This window comes from Babylonia areolata, chromosome 7 (assembly GCF_041734735.1).
Source record: "Babylonia areolata isolate BAREFJ2019XMU chromosome 7, ASM4173473v1, whole genome shotgun sequence".
NCBI lineage: Eukaryota > Metazoa > Mollusca > Gastropoda > Neogastropoda > Buccinidae > Babylonia > Babylonia areolata.
The window spans coordinates 50,676,645-50,692,770 of NC_134882.1; the positions used below are offsets into that span (position 1 = coordinate 50,676,645).

The window sequence follows — 16,126 nt, forward strand, 5'->3', positions numbered from 1 at the left end:
TATAGTTATAGATAGATAGATAAAGATAGAGAGATAGAGAGATAGATAGATATACCACTACTACTGTACCAGTGGAACAAGTGTTTAATCACATGATTTAGTGCTGCAGAGATCACAGATCTAATTAATGTAAAACATGCATGATACATAGATCATTAATACATTTCATTCTGTGATGAAGTGAAAGTCAGACATTGTTTAAATGATTTAATGCCGCAGAGATAACATTAAACATGTACATATCTATCATGAATACATTTCATTCTGTGATGAAGTGAAAGTCAAAATTGAAATTGTTTGACTGTGGAACTTGACTGCCATAGTGATAATATTATGTTTGTTTGCAGAACATGTGGGACTTGACTGCCATAGTGATAGTATGATGTTTGTTTGCAGAACATGCCTATCTTGTTCAGCTTGATATCCCGAGGCACAGCCATCCTTGCCAAGTTTGCCAGTTGTGCTGGAAACTTCACGGAGGTTGCTGAGCAGATCATTGCTAAAATCCCACAAGATGAAAATTCCAAGTTAACTTATTCACATAACAGGTAATTGAATTTAGAATCAGTTTGTTCTTAACCAGTTGAGTGCATATAAGATGTCTGCTGACATCCTGCTAAAAGTGTTGCCATAATGCCTATGAGATGCCCACTGATGTCCAGCATGTGTTCTGATTTTTCCTTCATTAGAGTTTGGTTCAATGCACATGAACAGACATAAGAGCATACGTTAGATACAAGACCCCTTTCTTCTTGATCATGATTTACTAACTGGACCACATGGAAAGCACTTGGAAAGGTGGTTGCATCACATGTAATATAAAAAAAAAAACCAAGAGGAGGGATGGGCGGGGTGTTGAAAACTTTGTCCAGTAAAGAAAGTGGTTCCAGTCAGTGGATTTACACATTTTTTGCATGCTGTGCTTATGATTATAGATTTTTTTAAAAATAATTTATTACCCAAAATCTCTATCGTGGGTAAAGGTTTGTTTGTTTTTTTTCCTTGTTTTTTTTCTTTCTTTTTTTTTTCAAATTCTCTGGCACTGAACTGGTTAAAAACAACAACAGTTTTTAAACATTTTTTGTTTGCAAGCAAGGAAGGGTTTATATTGCTCACACAAGTTTCAGTTTCTCAGGGATGCATCACTGCATTTGGACAAATCCATATATATATATATATATATATATGTATATATATGCTTTACCACATTTGCTAGGCGAATGCCTGACCAGCAGCATATTCCAATGTCATTAGTCTGGCCTTATGCATGCACATATATTTTTGTTCCTGTCAGAGTGGATTTCTTCTGCAGAATTTTGCCAGAGGACAAACTTGTGTTGTCATGGGTTCTCTTTCAGTGCATCTAGTGCTCACTACACACAGGGCCTCAGTTTTTCAGCTCATCAGAATGACAACAAGCTCAGTTTCATTTTTAAACACCTTTTTGACTGCCCTCAATAACCTGTTCAACGTAGCAGATCAGTTATTAATGATATGTCTTTTGGATTTAAATGGTGCATTTGAAACACTTCCATCCTCCTCAAGAGACAGCCTTTCTTGTATAAGTCTGTAGAACAGTGCTGGCCTGCCTTAGTTTCTGTCTGGATGGGAGAGAGCAATCATTACTCAATGTGGAGTGGTGGTTTTGTGGCAGTGAGTCCACCTGGGAAGTGAGAGATAATGAACGCACAAATTTGATTCCCACACTCACCAGTATTTTCTTCCCCTCTGGACAATGGTTGGTGGTCAGTACAGTAGTCATTAGCATGATAAGATAAACAGAGGTCCCACGTGCAGCATGCACTTCACACACTTTGAAGAACCTGTTGCAGCAAAAAGGTTGTCCCCTAGCAAAATTCCCATGAAAAATCCACTTTGATAGGAAAACAAATACACTTGCAGGCAGAAAAAATAATGAAAAGGGTGGTGCTCTCACTGTAGCAGCACACTCTCCCTGGGGAGAGCAGTCCAAATTTTACATGAGAAGAGAGGAATCTGTTTTGACAAAAGAGTTACACAGTACATTATACAATTTATAGAGTACAATACAATCATTCATAATATGTCTGGTCCACTCCATTGAATATATATATATATCTAAGTTTATATGTATGTATGTGTGTGTTGCAAGTGGTTTGTTTTTCATTTTTGTTTTATTTTAAAAGGTATTGCCATATCTGGTTAAATTTACTTGGGAACCATGAATGTTCTGTTTATTAATATCATAGTAAGAAGGATTTGCTTGTGCAGTAAGATGTATCATCTAGCCAGCCTCTGACTTTTCTCCTCTTTTCATTTGTATTATTCACAGTTTATTGAGTTTGTTGGGGTTTTTTGGTGTGTTCTGTTTTTCCTCTGGGTACAGGGATTTTCTTTTGTAATGTCTTCACTGTGGATGTTATTTTTTTGCAGTTACCTATTCCATTACATAACTGAAGCTGGATTTGTGTACCTGTGCATCACAGATGATGTAAGTGACATTTTCTTTATACTAATAATGGCTATTTGTCATAGTTTTACTCAGAGACATTGAGAGCTAGTCTTTTTCAGTCTTTTGCTGATAGATGCTTTGCAAGTGTTAGGTACAGCAGCTATATTTTAACACAACAATGCTTGATATTGGCTTTATTTGTAAAGATGTTACAACATTGCATACTGCATTCAGAAGCAGAGTATCTGAATACTTCTTTGAGAGTGTAACATGTATAATGTCGGCAAGTGTTTTAGGCTAGAGATGCGTTATTCTTATTTTTAAAAAATAAAACAAAAACAAAAAAAAAACACTTTATTTTATTGTTGTTTTCATAGCCATCATTTGCCAATTTGTATTTGTTACAGAAACAGGCACACTGAATCAGTTATAGTAAGATGCCAAGAAAGCTGAAATTAGATGAACAGAAAACAAAACAAACAAACAAAGACAACAACAACAAAAACAGTGGGAGGGGGGCGGGGGGGGATTGGTGATTATATATTCCCTGAGGTCAAGGCCCAGTTTAAATGGTTTGTGTTGAAGATCACTAGGATGATCTTGACAGGCTGTTGTGCAATCAAGAAATTTAGAACAGTGTATCAACTGATTCAGAGGAAAAGAAAAAATGTAACAATTTCATGTTGAATGACTAGTTTTCACTTTTTCTTTGTAAACTAAATGTAAATGTCAGAACATCTTTAGTACTTCATCAGATCAGCAACAGCAAAAAATTATAATTCAGAAGTGTTGATTTACGACAGTGTTCTTCTTGTGTTCCTCTTTATTGTCTCATTCATCATCTCCAGAGGAAACAAAGGGGAGAAACTAGTATTATATAAGCTTAATTACTGAGCAAGTTAAGTGCCAGAATTTCAACATTTTGACATTGCTGCTATGCAGTGTATCTGCTGAATCCTGTCTCTCAAATTGTTGCTTTGAATTTTTGATTATTCATGCCCATTGGTTCATATGTGTTTGTATATATATATATATATCTTTGTGTGGCTGAGGGTGTGTGTGTTGGTGTGTGTTTATTTCTGATTTGATTTTGTTGATGTTTGAGTATCTTCGTTTTGTTTCAGGATTTTGAACGGTCAAAAGCGTTCATGTTCTTAAATGAAATCAAGAGAAGGTGTGTATGCTTTGCTTCTTTTTTTTTGTTTTTTTCTTTTTTTTCTATATGTGTAATTTGTTGTTTTTGTTTCTAAGCAGTATGCTTTTCTTATATTTTTTCTCCAGAATCAATATGTTAATTATAGATCTACTGGATCCATCTGCTCAGTCAGATATTGATAAAGCGTGTGTGTTCAATTTTTCTTGTGAATGACTTCAAACTGGGGATAAAGAATGGGCCAGTTTAGAAATATTTCCAGCAAGCTGTGCCAGTCAGAAAAAAAACAAACAAACAAACAAACAAAAACAAATATATATATATATATATATGTGTGTGTGTGTGAATTAGGTCTATATTTTTATCTATAGAGAGATGGGTGGATAGATAGATGAGTTAGTATTTAAGTTAATAAGTATAGACATATCAAACACAAAAAAGGTGGTGGGGTGGCAACTCATAACTTAATATCGGTCGAGTGACTGAATGATTTATGATGAATAGATTAATTTGTGCTTAAACAAGCAAAGAAGTAAGTGTTTTACAGTGGGACAGGCATATCATTATGACATTGTATTAACCAATGAATTTTAATTACAAAAAACAGTGATGGCAAAGTATGTGTTTGGCTACAGTTTTTGTTTGAAACCATGCATTGACTCCATGATGTAAATTTTAGAAACCTATCAGCTAAACAGTATGCCAAACGGTATGCGGCGCTGTCACAAAAACTCACATTCATGCAGATGCACAGTGACACACACATGTACTTGTAGACATGCATCACACACACACACACACACACACACACACACACACACACACACACACACATACCCCCATGCTTGATTTCTGTGTGAACTGTATGCTGTGTGCACAGGTTTGAAATGCAGTATGGAGCCAGAGCGAAGGCAGCATTGCCGTACGCCATGAACAGCGAGTTTTCCAGAGTGTTGGCGACACAAATGGTACACAAACACACAACACATGTCTACTTTCATTTAACTTTTTGTACAGCTATATTGGGTGCCCAGTGGCAAAATCGGTTAGGTGCAGCAGTTCGATCAGGGTTTGAGGTCCCATACTGGCAACAGTCCTGATAATGTGATATGGCCCTGTGCGGTCGGCTGGACTGTGAGCGACAAGAACAACAACCCCATACTGACATGGTGTTATGTGCCCTTGGGAAAGGCATTCCACTCCACTTGTCCTCCCTCCACTCAGGTGTGAAATGGGTACCTGACCAGTCAGAGGAGTTTGAAATGACGGAAGGAGAGCACTGTATGAGCTGAGCTCAAGACACAGTGGATGTGAATTACCTGTTCCTGACAGCAAAAGAAAGGGCCCTTTAACCCTTTTTTTTTTCTTTTTTTTTTAATATATATATAGAGTGAGAGACAGAGAGAGATTTATAGGCAGATACATAGATTAATTTATTTGTAATATTAGATTATGTTGCATTACATTATGTAAGGAGAATTACATTATGCAAGGAGAGGAAGAGAAAAATAGAATAATGCATACAGTAAGGTTGCAAAAAAATTGAAACTGTGTTTTGTTGTGCGATACATGTAAAAGTACAACTTTTTTTTTCTGATTGTTTTTCAGAGGATTGCATCTGACAGTAAGGATGATCAGATCAACAAAGTCCAGGATGAAGTGGATGAACTGAAAGGAATAATGGTCCGAAATATTGGTTAGTTTTGTTTGTTGGGGTTTTTGCTGTTTTTGTTTGTTTGTTTTTTGTTGTCATTGTTTGATTTTGTTTTTGGTGTCGGGAGGTTCTTTACTTGCAGGCAAGTCCTCAGTGCTCATAATTTCTTCTTCTGTTTTTTATCTTTTTGTTTTCATCCTGATCATCAGCGTGGGGTTTCATTCACTGGCTGAAAAGAAACCGAAAACAAACCAAAAATAATACACACACACACACACACACACACACACACACACACACACACACACATACTTCTAGCCAATCAGTTTCTCATACATCATGTGTCAGTCCTTACACTCATGTGGAGGACAGTTTTGAATGCATGAGCCTATGAGGTCCAAACAGTCTTCCCCAATCTTACGGCTGAAAGTGAAACAGCTTTTTGTCAGCCCATAATTGTTTGATCTAGGAGTGTGATTGTGTGTGTGATTGTATAGTACTAATAGTAGCAGTCTTCAGGTTAATCTCTTTCCACCTTAAGTGATATCATAAAGGCGAAAAAAAAAAAAAAAAGGGGGGGGGAATGTGTGCGTGTGTGTGTGCGTATGTGGAGGGGGGATAGTGAGAGACAGTGCTTAGGGAAAAAAAAAAAAAAGGAAGGAAATTCTAACATCAAGAAAGGAAGGAAATGCTAGCATCAGACAACTACGACAACTATAACAAATGTCCTGTTGGACTATGCAGCAAACCTTCGGCAATAACAAACGGTTTCTTGAAATTGTTAAGAATACAGTGTGATGGTGTGTTTTCTTGTGTATTTTCTTATGATGTTGACTCAGAGTTTCATTGCCTTGCCATGTGCAGATCAGATCGCAGACAGAGGGGAGAGACTTGAACTCCTTGTCGACAAATCGGAAGATCTGAATGCACACGTGAGTTAGGATTGTAAGAAACTAGTTTCTCATGGTCAGTAAACATACTTAGTAATAGTATTTTCAATTATTGATGTCTGACAAACTCTGTGTGTTTTGTTGTTGATGGTGGGGGTTTTTTTTGTTTATGTTTTGTTTGGTTTTTTTGGGGGGGAGGGGGGATGGCGGTGGGGGAGGGGGCTTTGGAGGGGGTATTTCATTATTTTTGAATACATATTTTTAAAGATTTATTTCTTTTCAAAATAATTCTACGTATAAAAAACTACGGGAACATTTTAAAAGGTGTGATTGATAGAAACTGAACAATAAAGGTGAACAGAGTTATAAAAAAAGAAGAAAAAAAATAATCAGTAGATAGATGCAGCAGTTTTAGTTCCAATCTTCAGTTGTTGTTTTTTAAAGTAATTTTTATTAAATGGAAAGAATCACTCTGTAAGAGTCAAAAGTGTATGACAAGCAGTTAATGCAAATGTTTTTTTTGGGGGGGTTTGTTGTTTTTTTATGGTGTTGTTGGTTGGTTCTGTTTTAATGAATGGAATTTTATTTGTTGATCCTTTTGCAGGCTGTCAGTTTCAAGAAGAGCAGTCGAAGCTTGGCTCGCTCCATGTGGTGGAAGAACATCAAGATCTTAATCATAGCAGCCGTAGTTGTGATAGTGAGTACAGACTTCTTTGTTATTTTGATAAGTATATTGGAATGTATTCTTCTTTTCCTGTCTGTCTGCTTCATTCTGCTCTTCTGCCTCTTCTCTTAATGTGTGTGTGTTTTTTTGTTGTTGTTGTTGTTTACTCTTTCTCTTTTTCTGTCTCTTGCTTTCTCTTTGAATATTGCAACTGAATTTTCTTTTCCATGTTGAAGGATTAATTGTTATATGACACAAATGTATTCCTAATTACAAAGAATACGCGCTTTTTCTTTCAGTGAGTGGGTTTTTCTAAGTTTGATGCAAGATGAAAATTGCCAGCACAACTTTGGTAGATATATTGATTACTCAAACGCACATTGTGAATGCCTTTCCCTTTTTCTTGATTCCTTTATTTGATAAAGTGTTTGGCATTGTTGATCACATCCCCTACATACTATGACTAATTGTTCACTTTAAGTTGCCAGCATGATCACTTTAACCAGCCAACATCATTGATGCGTTCCCCTCTTTTCAGGATTGCTTTATTTGAGGAAGTGTTGGCATTGTTGATCACATCTTCTGTATACTATGACCAATTGTTCACTTTTAGTTGTCAGCATCATGGCCTATACAGTTGTTAAGTGTTTGTGTGTGAATTTACAGCTATGCACCATTGGTAGATGCTAATAGTAATACTAAATTTCATAAGTTGCTGAGAGAATGAAAAATCTACAAGAAAATGAGAACAAGTTAACTATGATATAGTTTATCAGGAACAAATGAAAGCAGAATTCAGAATGTGAAGATCTGTGTTGCTTGAAACAAGTCTTATTGAAAGCTGTTTCCTTTCGTTTTTTATATGATTAAATGATGCACTTTTATTTACAATCAGTTCAAACGGGTTTGTGGAAATAATGAGAAGAACATGCATGCTGGTCTCCCCACCAGACATTCTCAGCTGTTGGAAATTGTTGTCAAACAATTTGAGTGTTGATAATGGAAATATTTGTTCTTGTATATGCAGTTTAAAAAGGAAAAACAAAAAAACAAACAAACAGATACTATGGGGAAACAAAGAGGTAGATAATTCTGTAATTATCTTTCTTTTTTTTTTACCTAGTGCCTCCCTCTAGGTAAAGTAGTGGAGTGATGGCCTACAGGTAACACGTCTGCACAGAAAGCAAGAGAATCTGAGCGCACTGGTTCAAATCCTGGCACAGTCGCCAGTATTTTCTCCTCTTCCGCTAGGTCTTAAGTGGTGGTCTGGACGCTAGTCATTCATATGAAATGATAAACGGAGGTCCTGTGTGCAGCATGCTGTTAGACCACGTAAAAGAACCCACAGCAACAAAAGGGTTGTCCCTGGCAAAATTCTGGAGAAATATGCACTTTGATAGGAAAACAAATAACAAAAAAATCTGCAGGCACGAGAAAAATAAAAAGGTGGCACTCTCAATGTAGTGACGCACCCTCCCTTGGGAGAGCAGCCTAATTTCACACAGAGATATCTGTTGTGACAAAAAAGGGTAATGCAATACAAAACAATGCAATACAATACAATACAACACAATACAATACAATACAATACAAAGTAATTATGCATTCACTAATGCTTTTTGACTTTTTCTTCTTCTAGGTGCTGCTGTATTTCATCATCTCGGCTGCATGCGGAGGTCTGGACTGGCCCTGCACCCACAAATGAAAGCACAAGGATGAGAAAGATTAACCCTCGGACTGCTGATGCTGGGTGGAACGAGATCAGTGTGGCACGAGTTTGAGTGCCATTACATCTGTTTTTCTGTGCACTGATCAACAATGTCACTGATTTTGCTGAACGAAAGAAAGTAATGCAGTCCCAAGAAGAATAGTCAAATGTTTTGTTGTTTTTTTAATGGCGACTTCCATCCTGACCTGTGAACTTTGCCTTTATTTCAGTGAGGTGACAGCCCCTCACTTGGGAGCATACTCGTCAGCAGTAGTCAAGGAGTTAATACTCTGGAATTTTTTTTGTTTTGTTTTGTTTTTTTCTTTTAAAACCATGCTGTTCATCCGGAGTCCCTCGTACACAGTCGAGGCATGTCTTCTTCTGCAGTCCCAGTGCTGGCTATCCACAGGAACCACAATGAAAGCCAAATGGGGAGTCTAATATTCAGAAGCCCTACATTTTTTTCCCCCCAGCATTATGAATCTGTCACTTAAATGTCCTCATTAAAAAAAAGTACAAAGAAAACTGGCTTATGGACAAGATAGCATGAGATGGCACTGTAGTAAAATAGCATTTTTCTATACATGAAAGTATCAGTTCTTTCTCTTTCTCAGATAAACACATGACTTTGTGCAGCGCATCAAGAGAACAGAACATATAACACCATTAGAAAAAAAAAGTATCAGTTCTTTCTCTTCCTCAGATAAACTCTCCAGCCTTCACCCCCACCCCCACACCAAATCACTCTCCCCCTTCTCTCTTACCCACCCCACCCCTTGGCCCCATTCTCCCACCATCTCTTACAACTCCCGCTTGTGCTTCATCCACCCACTCATATCTCATTTAACTCATTCTACTCCAGGTACAGCATTAACTCGTACCATAATCATGATGATTACTTCCCCTGTGGACCAGATATGAGTATCCTCACACCAACACACTATTCTGATTTCATTCATTCTTGCTTGGGCGAGTTGGAATTCTAAACTGAATCGTTTACAGATTCTGGAAGCATGAAAATGAAGCTTTTTTTTGACTGATTAAATCAACAATTCTCCATATGTTTTTGCTGTTTTAGTGAATCACCCTGTTGTTGTTTTTTTTCTGCTGTGGGTGCATGTCATGCTGGTCCAGGAGAGTTGTAGCAGGTATGTACTGTGGGGTAGAATGAGTTACAAGTCCAGATATATCAATAATACGCCCACTTGAACCCCTTGAGTGGCCAAGGACGGAAATTTCCGTTCTCTCCCGGTGTGCAAAACAATGCCCCAGGATGGAAATATCCATCCTCATCATTGTAGAAATTTTCTTATCGCAAAATCAATAAATTCATTTGAAATTGTCATAACTGGATAGTGTGTTCATTTTCCTTTTCAGAAAAGTATAGGTTTTGGGTTTTTTTTTTCAATATGCCTTTTATTTTTACCCTCCATAACCAAAAAATCCCTTGGCAGATAGTTGTCATCGAGTGTAAAATAGGCTTGGAACAGAGAGGGTTAAGTCTTTGAATTGATGAACATGAGTAAATCCGAGTTGAGTCAGTCCCTTTCCTGTGTAGTCATGGAGTCTTTTTTTTTTTCCAGGAGATGAGTGTGGAGGAAGGTATATTGTTCAAGAGAATTTATGGAGGAAAATTTAATGGGTAAGGGGGTGGGGGAACTTTTGTTTGAACTTGTGTGGTATTTATGATTTGGGGTGGCTGCTTTGTTATTGTCCAAGTTACTGCTTCTTGTTGACTTCTTAATTTGTTTTATTCATTCAGATTTTTTTATTTCTGTTTATTCACTGAATTTTATGTTCAAGCTCAGTTGATTTAGAAAAAAAAAAATTAATGTATATTCATGTTTTTGAATTGATATTTTCTGCTGCTTCTTTGTCTTGTCATTCTAATCAAGGTGGTTGTTATCATTTTGTATATATGGATGTTTTTATTTTACATTTTCTGTCTGGTCTATTATTATGATTATTTTATTATTATCATTTATTATTGTTATTATCATTATCACTATTTCCTGTTGTTATCAATCCACTAGATGACATCGCCATCTAATTTGAAATCTTAAGTGTCAACACTGTTACACAGGCATGAATCATAATATATAGATGCTGATTTTTTTTTTTTTTTTTTTTTTCCATAATCCAAGAGCCCCATCCAATCCTCTTCCTTTAACTCACTCTGGACGATGGAAAGCTATAGCGTTCCTGAGGTAAGGTAGCATTCCAGATGAAGGAACACTGTAGCAGTTTTGAGATTTAAAATTTTTTCCACGTTTTACTCATGGGGTAGCATAAAATACCGCAGCTTCACCGCGCATCGCGAACATGTCAGGGGACGAATGGAAAGTTTCTTCGTGAGGTTCTGTAACAACACACTCACAAGCAAGCCTTTGAGATCGGCACCCCACATGACAAGCTAATCTGCATACGCATCGAAAATGGTGTCGCAGGCAATACAAGTGTAAAGTTTTGAAACAAACTAGATCAAGACAGCTGCTTTTTACTGCTGCTGAAGTGATTGAAATGCTTCAGACTGAAGGTTTAGACATCGATGAGGATGATGAAGATGTTGAATAAAGTATCTGCAAGAAGGTACTGACAGTGACTCAGCTTCTGAGGGCTGTGAAGAGAGGGAGGGGAGTGGGCATACACACAACGTGAGTAGATGGGTCAGTGGGTCAAGTACAGGGAGTTTCATTCAGTTACTTTGTGTTTTATATTTTTTTGTGATTTTTTCCTAACCCTAACAAATGAGTCATCTGCAGGGGAAAGCAAGGGAGAAAACTTTTCGTCCGGAGTGACGTAGACTTTGATGCTTCCACTTTCATGGGACTCGAGGCAGTCAGGGCACTCAGTAGGCCACAGTCCTCGAACAGTTGGCTGGTGTCACCCCATTGTCTGTTGACAAGTCCGAGGTCTTTCTCCGTTTTTTGTCCCCTATTCATCTTGAGCCATCCCTTGCTTAATTAATGAAAAAATACTCTAGTAAAAAGAAAAAGATGGGGTGGGGAGGAGGGAGAAATGGATTTTTTTTTTCCTAGTTGAAAGGGAGTGTTATCCCTAAGATAAGATTGTGACTCTTCTTTCATCAGAGATAGACAGTCTTGCAGTTTATTATGGGCATATATGCATGTTACTTACTTCAGCCATTTGCCCCCCAAAGGAGCAAAGGCCATCAGCAACTCTTTCTCCATTGGACTTGACTCTGGGCTGTCCTTTCTGTATCTGTCCAGTTGGACTCCTGTCTCTTCAGCTCTGTCTCATTGTCTGGCCCTCAGCCGTTTCTAGGCTGTCCTCTCTTTCTTTTCCCCCTGCAGGTTCCAGGCCAGAGCCTGGTGGGTGATGCAGGATGTTTGCTTCTTGATGTTGTGTGACTCATATATTGGTGCAATGATAATGTTCTCAAGATGCTCCGCTTTGCTTTGTAAGTGTGCAATGGAAAAGTTCTGGCTGGAATAAGACAGTTATGCAATAAGATTTCAAGCAGTGTAAAAATGTTGTCCCATTCATTAGCATGTTGGATGCCGATTTTATTGGTAGGTGATATGTGGGCAGACTGAACTCTTGGTTTTTGTGTTTGATTGTAAATTAAAGTGTGACTTACCTGTGTACTGTTTATTTAGGTAACCTGGTATTGTATCCATGCAGTGCAAGTTTTAGATAGTTTCTCAACTCTGGTTGACAGATTTGATGCACACAAAGTTTGCAGACATGAAATAATCATGATTCTCTATGTTAGTGCTTGAACAAAACTCTTGCACACAAACATGGTCACACTAATGTACATGTACACACAGATGTACACACATGCTAAACGAATGTTAATACACACAAGCAAATTCAGATGTACAAAACGTGATGCATTGTGATACCAACTTTAGTGGTGCTTTTGTGTATGCTTCAGTATTTTTAATGTGATTAACATTTTATGAATGGGAGAGGGTATATTTGTTGTTTCATGCTCAATGGTTTAAATGTAAGTGAACTATTAATGAGTGGATTCATAAGATTATCCCCCCTTCCTTCCTTCACCTGCTTTCTCCTCCCACCCATCAGTATCTCCTGGTAGGATGTCTGTCAGTATGGAATATGCAGTCGCAGATATGGTTAAGTGTTGGACTTCGATGCAGTGTTCACCAGTGATCAGAAGTTCAAGGCCTTGTTTCGGTATGGTGCTTTGTCCTTGGGGAAAGGCACTTAACTCTGATTTTCCTCTCTCCATACAAGTGTGAATGGATACAGACTTCAGTTTGGGAAAGTTGCAATGGTAGGAGAGGATTGGGCCCAGCTTCTGTATGCCGAGGCCTAGGAATGGTGGATATGAATTCACTGCCTTGATGGCTGTAAAAGTCTTTGGTACCTTTAACTTTGTCACTGTATGATTTTGTTTCTACAATTCCTTCAGTATATTTTTTTCTGCTCCTGCTGCTCCACTGTAGGCAGTGTGCGATGGCATGACTTGATGTCAGACTGTCCTATGTTCATGACGTTTGTGTGGTATGATTAGTTCACACTGATCTTACTCCACCAGCTTCTAGTATGTGGCTAACTTTATGTCAGACTGTCCTTATTTAAGACAGTGTTTTATGGATCATCTCTCTTGTTATTGGCTCACATACGCTGTATTTTACCTTGTAATTTGCTGTGTAATTTGCTTTGTAACTAGTTATGGTAACCAGTTGAAAGCAGAAAAGGAAGTTTTTTGTACTCAGGATATATTTGAAACGCTTCCCATTATCTAGATTGAGTTGAGTTCACAGTTTCCAAGATGATATTGCATTGAAGACAAATCTTTGAAACGGGAATAGGAGAACTGTATAAATAGCAAGTGAATTAATTTTCACATCAAATCCATCAAGTTGAATTCAGCATATAGATACATTGTACTGTGGTTGTTCATTGTTTTTAAATTACAGTTGCAAATGTTTATCATATAAGATAATAATTGTACCATTGCATGCACCTCACAATTGTGGAGACTGTTAAGCTGTGACTGTATAAAAAATATCCCTGTAGATAATTGAATTCACTCATATGTGATGTGATGTAAGATACTGTGTAGTCATTTATTTGTTAGATAATTTAATGATAAACACATGAATATAAGAGTGCTGCTTAGGATGGTGATCATTTCGAGTGGATTGGTTGATTTTGATGAACTCTTTTTTTTTTTTTAATGATTTTCACTGATAAATTGATTCTGACTGACTATTGACTGATTTTCTCACTTGTTTGTTTATGAAATTAAATCATATAAATCTTTTATTGATTTATTTCTTTGTTCATTTATTTATGCATTAGATTGCTCCTGTTTGTACATTGTATTGCTTTTCACCATTTTTCAATCTGCAGTCTGCTCATAATTTTTATATTTCATCTGTTGTAATAATATTGATTAATAGAGTCACTGAACAGGTGGAACATGTATGATTAATCATTTTATTGCATTCCACGGTAATTCTCTGCTTGTTTTAAAAATGCAAGAGGTGTATTTGAGGAGAAAAAAATTGCTGTTATTTTTCCATTTGATTGTGTTTGCATATTATGAGTGATAATTTTTTTTCTCTGTCTTCTTTTTTGTTTTTTCTTTTGTTGTTGTTGTTGATTTTTATTGGTTTTTTTTCTTGTTTTGCATGTGTCTGCCTGTTCAGTTGTTTTTGTCTTTGCTGTATCTTATTCCTTGCATCCCAAGTTTGGCATTTGAAAGGTTGGTCAAGCATATGAATGCGTGTGCATGCCAACATAATTTATTTGTGTGTGTTTCTTTTGTGTGCAGTTTTATGCATTCATGTCTGTGTTTGAGAAGAAGCTCTTACACACACATGTAAGTAAACAAATACATGCACACACATACATGAAGTGTATGGGAAGCAAAAGCAGATTTGTACATAGTCTTGACAAAAAAACAAAAAACATGTGATTAAAACTTCCATGAGCAAACGTATTGCAAACTATCAAATTTAGGTATTTCATCAGTCCTGTTTCCCCCCACCCCCACCCCCTCCCCAGTTACAGAAAAAAAAAGCTTGAACCATGTATCACTTGTATTTTTATTCCATTTTGAAATGATGTACAATGATGATTTTCCCTTTTTAAGAATTAAATTTGTCTTTCATGAAGCTTTATTGTTGGATTTGTGTGTATGGGTGTGTGCAAAAAAGTAAGAATAATGCCAAGTGCTTGCATCAAGTTTATTCATGTGGTTGACTTTCCTTCCCTTCATGTTAGAGTTTCTTGTCCCATGCTGATCAGATTCAGGTTCACACCACCTCACAGATGACCAAAGTTCAAAATTGAGAAAGTTTGCACTTGGACCTACTCCACCCTCCTTGATAATAATGATAACACTAATGAGAAAGATGATGAATATTTATAATTATATAGTGATTAGGGTAGTATGGGTAACTGCGAACAGCGTGTAATTGTAACGATTTGCATACTGCACCATTTCTAAGCATTCTTAACAGTTGCATTTCACTATTTAACGTCTGCTTTGATATTTTCCTTATGAATATCCATTTCCAAGAACCAGTGAAAAATCAGCTATTTCTGGCTGTTTCCATGCTCTTCTCTCCGCACACCACTGCCAACCAAGATTACAAACATGCTTTCAAAATCCTAAATATCAAGTTGTAGGACTTGAACTTTGACACTGTTTAAAATATTTGATTTGATCGGATTTGTTGAATGCACATTACCAGTGCTGTGAGAATTCAAGAAAAGATATTGATGACAGATCAGAATGTCAGTTTTGACAGAAATCTGCAAAATAGTGTCATTTGCAACTGAACAATAGGATATTTTGACATCAGTCTATTTGCGAACAATGCTGCACAATTACTGAGCACCCTCAAAAGGGTGTGTTTGTGTGCGGTGTGGAGGGTGTGTGTTTAAATGTCTGTCTGTGTGTTTGTGAGATCAAAACCAACAATACAACAGTCTGGTGCAATGTTCCAATAAGGTGTTATGTCTAATGAGTTAAAGACCTGTTTCTGTTTTAATTGTCTACATATACCCAAAGCCATCATTCGCAATTAGACTTGCCTGTTCGCATTTACACTCAGGCACCCCTGCCATTTCAAACATCAACAAAATGGTGAAGTGAATGAGCAGATTAACTTTTCCTGTTGCATCCAGTCGGAGAAAGCCTTCAAAAACAAAGGCATTACGTTTGACTATCATACAACATGTTATCTTTACAGCACACATGTTGAGCTGGTCGCTTCGACTGGATCGTTCACAATTAGGCATACCTACCCTACCCTGCAGCTCTTACTGTATTTGACTATAAATGAATGTGGTACAGTGATAAATGATGATAAGCATAAAGATAGACAGTCGCCAAAAATAGCAGTTTTGAAACAGTGTAACATCACTCACAGCTCATACATCTCATCTACATCATCATACATCATCGGCAGCTGCATGGTGGAAAAGGCAATAGTCACTGATTATGTAGCTGTCTTCGAGAACCATCCTATCTCTCTTGATATCACCAACGTTGACAGAGGTCTTGACCTGTGCCTGGTTGACTTCAGGAATTCGGTAGCGTTCATCAGTCATAAACCATAGTCACAAACCCTTTCCGAGTCGACGGACGCCTTTATTGACCAGTATACCTAAGCGTAA

The 16,126-nt window shown here is 37.2% G+C and overlaps 1 protein-coding gene across 1 annotated transcript in view; it reads left to right on the forward strand.

The window, feature by feature from the left end:
* Positions 1–14,609, forward strand: part of LOC143284102 (vesicle-associated membrane protein 7-like) — a 15,173-nt gene extending 564 nt beyond the window's left edge. The window contains exons 2-9 of the mRNA XM_076590746.1: positions 397–548; positions 2,413–2,470; positions 3,556–3,605; positions 4,465–4,552; positions 5,193–5,280; positions 6,103–6,170; positions 6,733–6,825; positions 8,432–14,609. Coding sequence (XP_076446861.1) covers positions 400–548; positions 2,413–2,470; positions 3,556–3,605; positions 4,465–4,552; positions 5,193–5,280; positions 6,103–6,170; positions 6,733–6,825; positions 8,432–8,497 — 660 coding nt within the window. The 5' untranslated portion in view covers positions 397–399 and the 3' untranslated portion in view covers positions 8,498–14,609. The remainder of the gene's footprint in view (positions 1–396; positions 549–2,412; positions 2,471–3,555; positions 3,606–4,464; positions 4,553–5,192; positions 5,281–6,102; positions 6,171–6,732; positions 6,826–8,431) is intronic.
* The last annotated feature ends 1,517 nt before the right edge of the window (positions 14,610–16,126 follow it).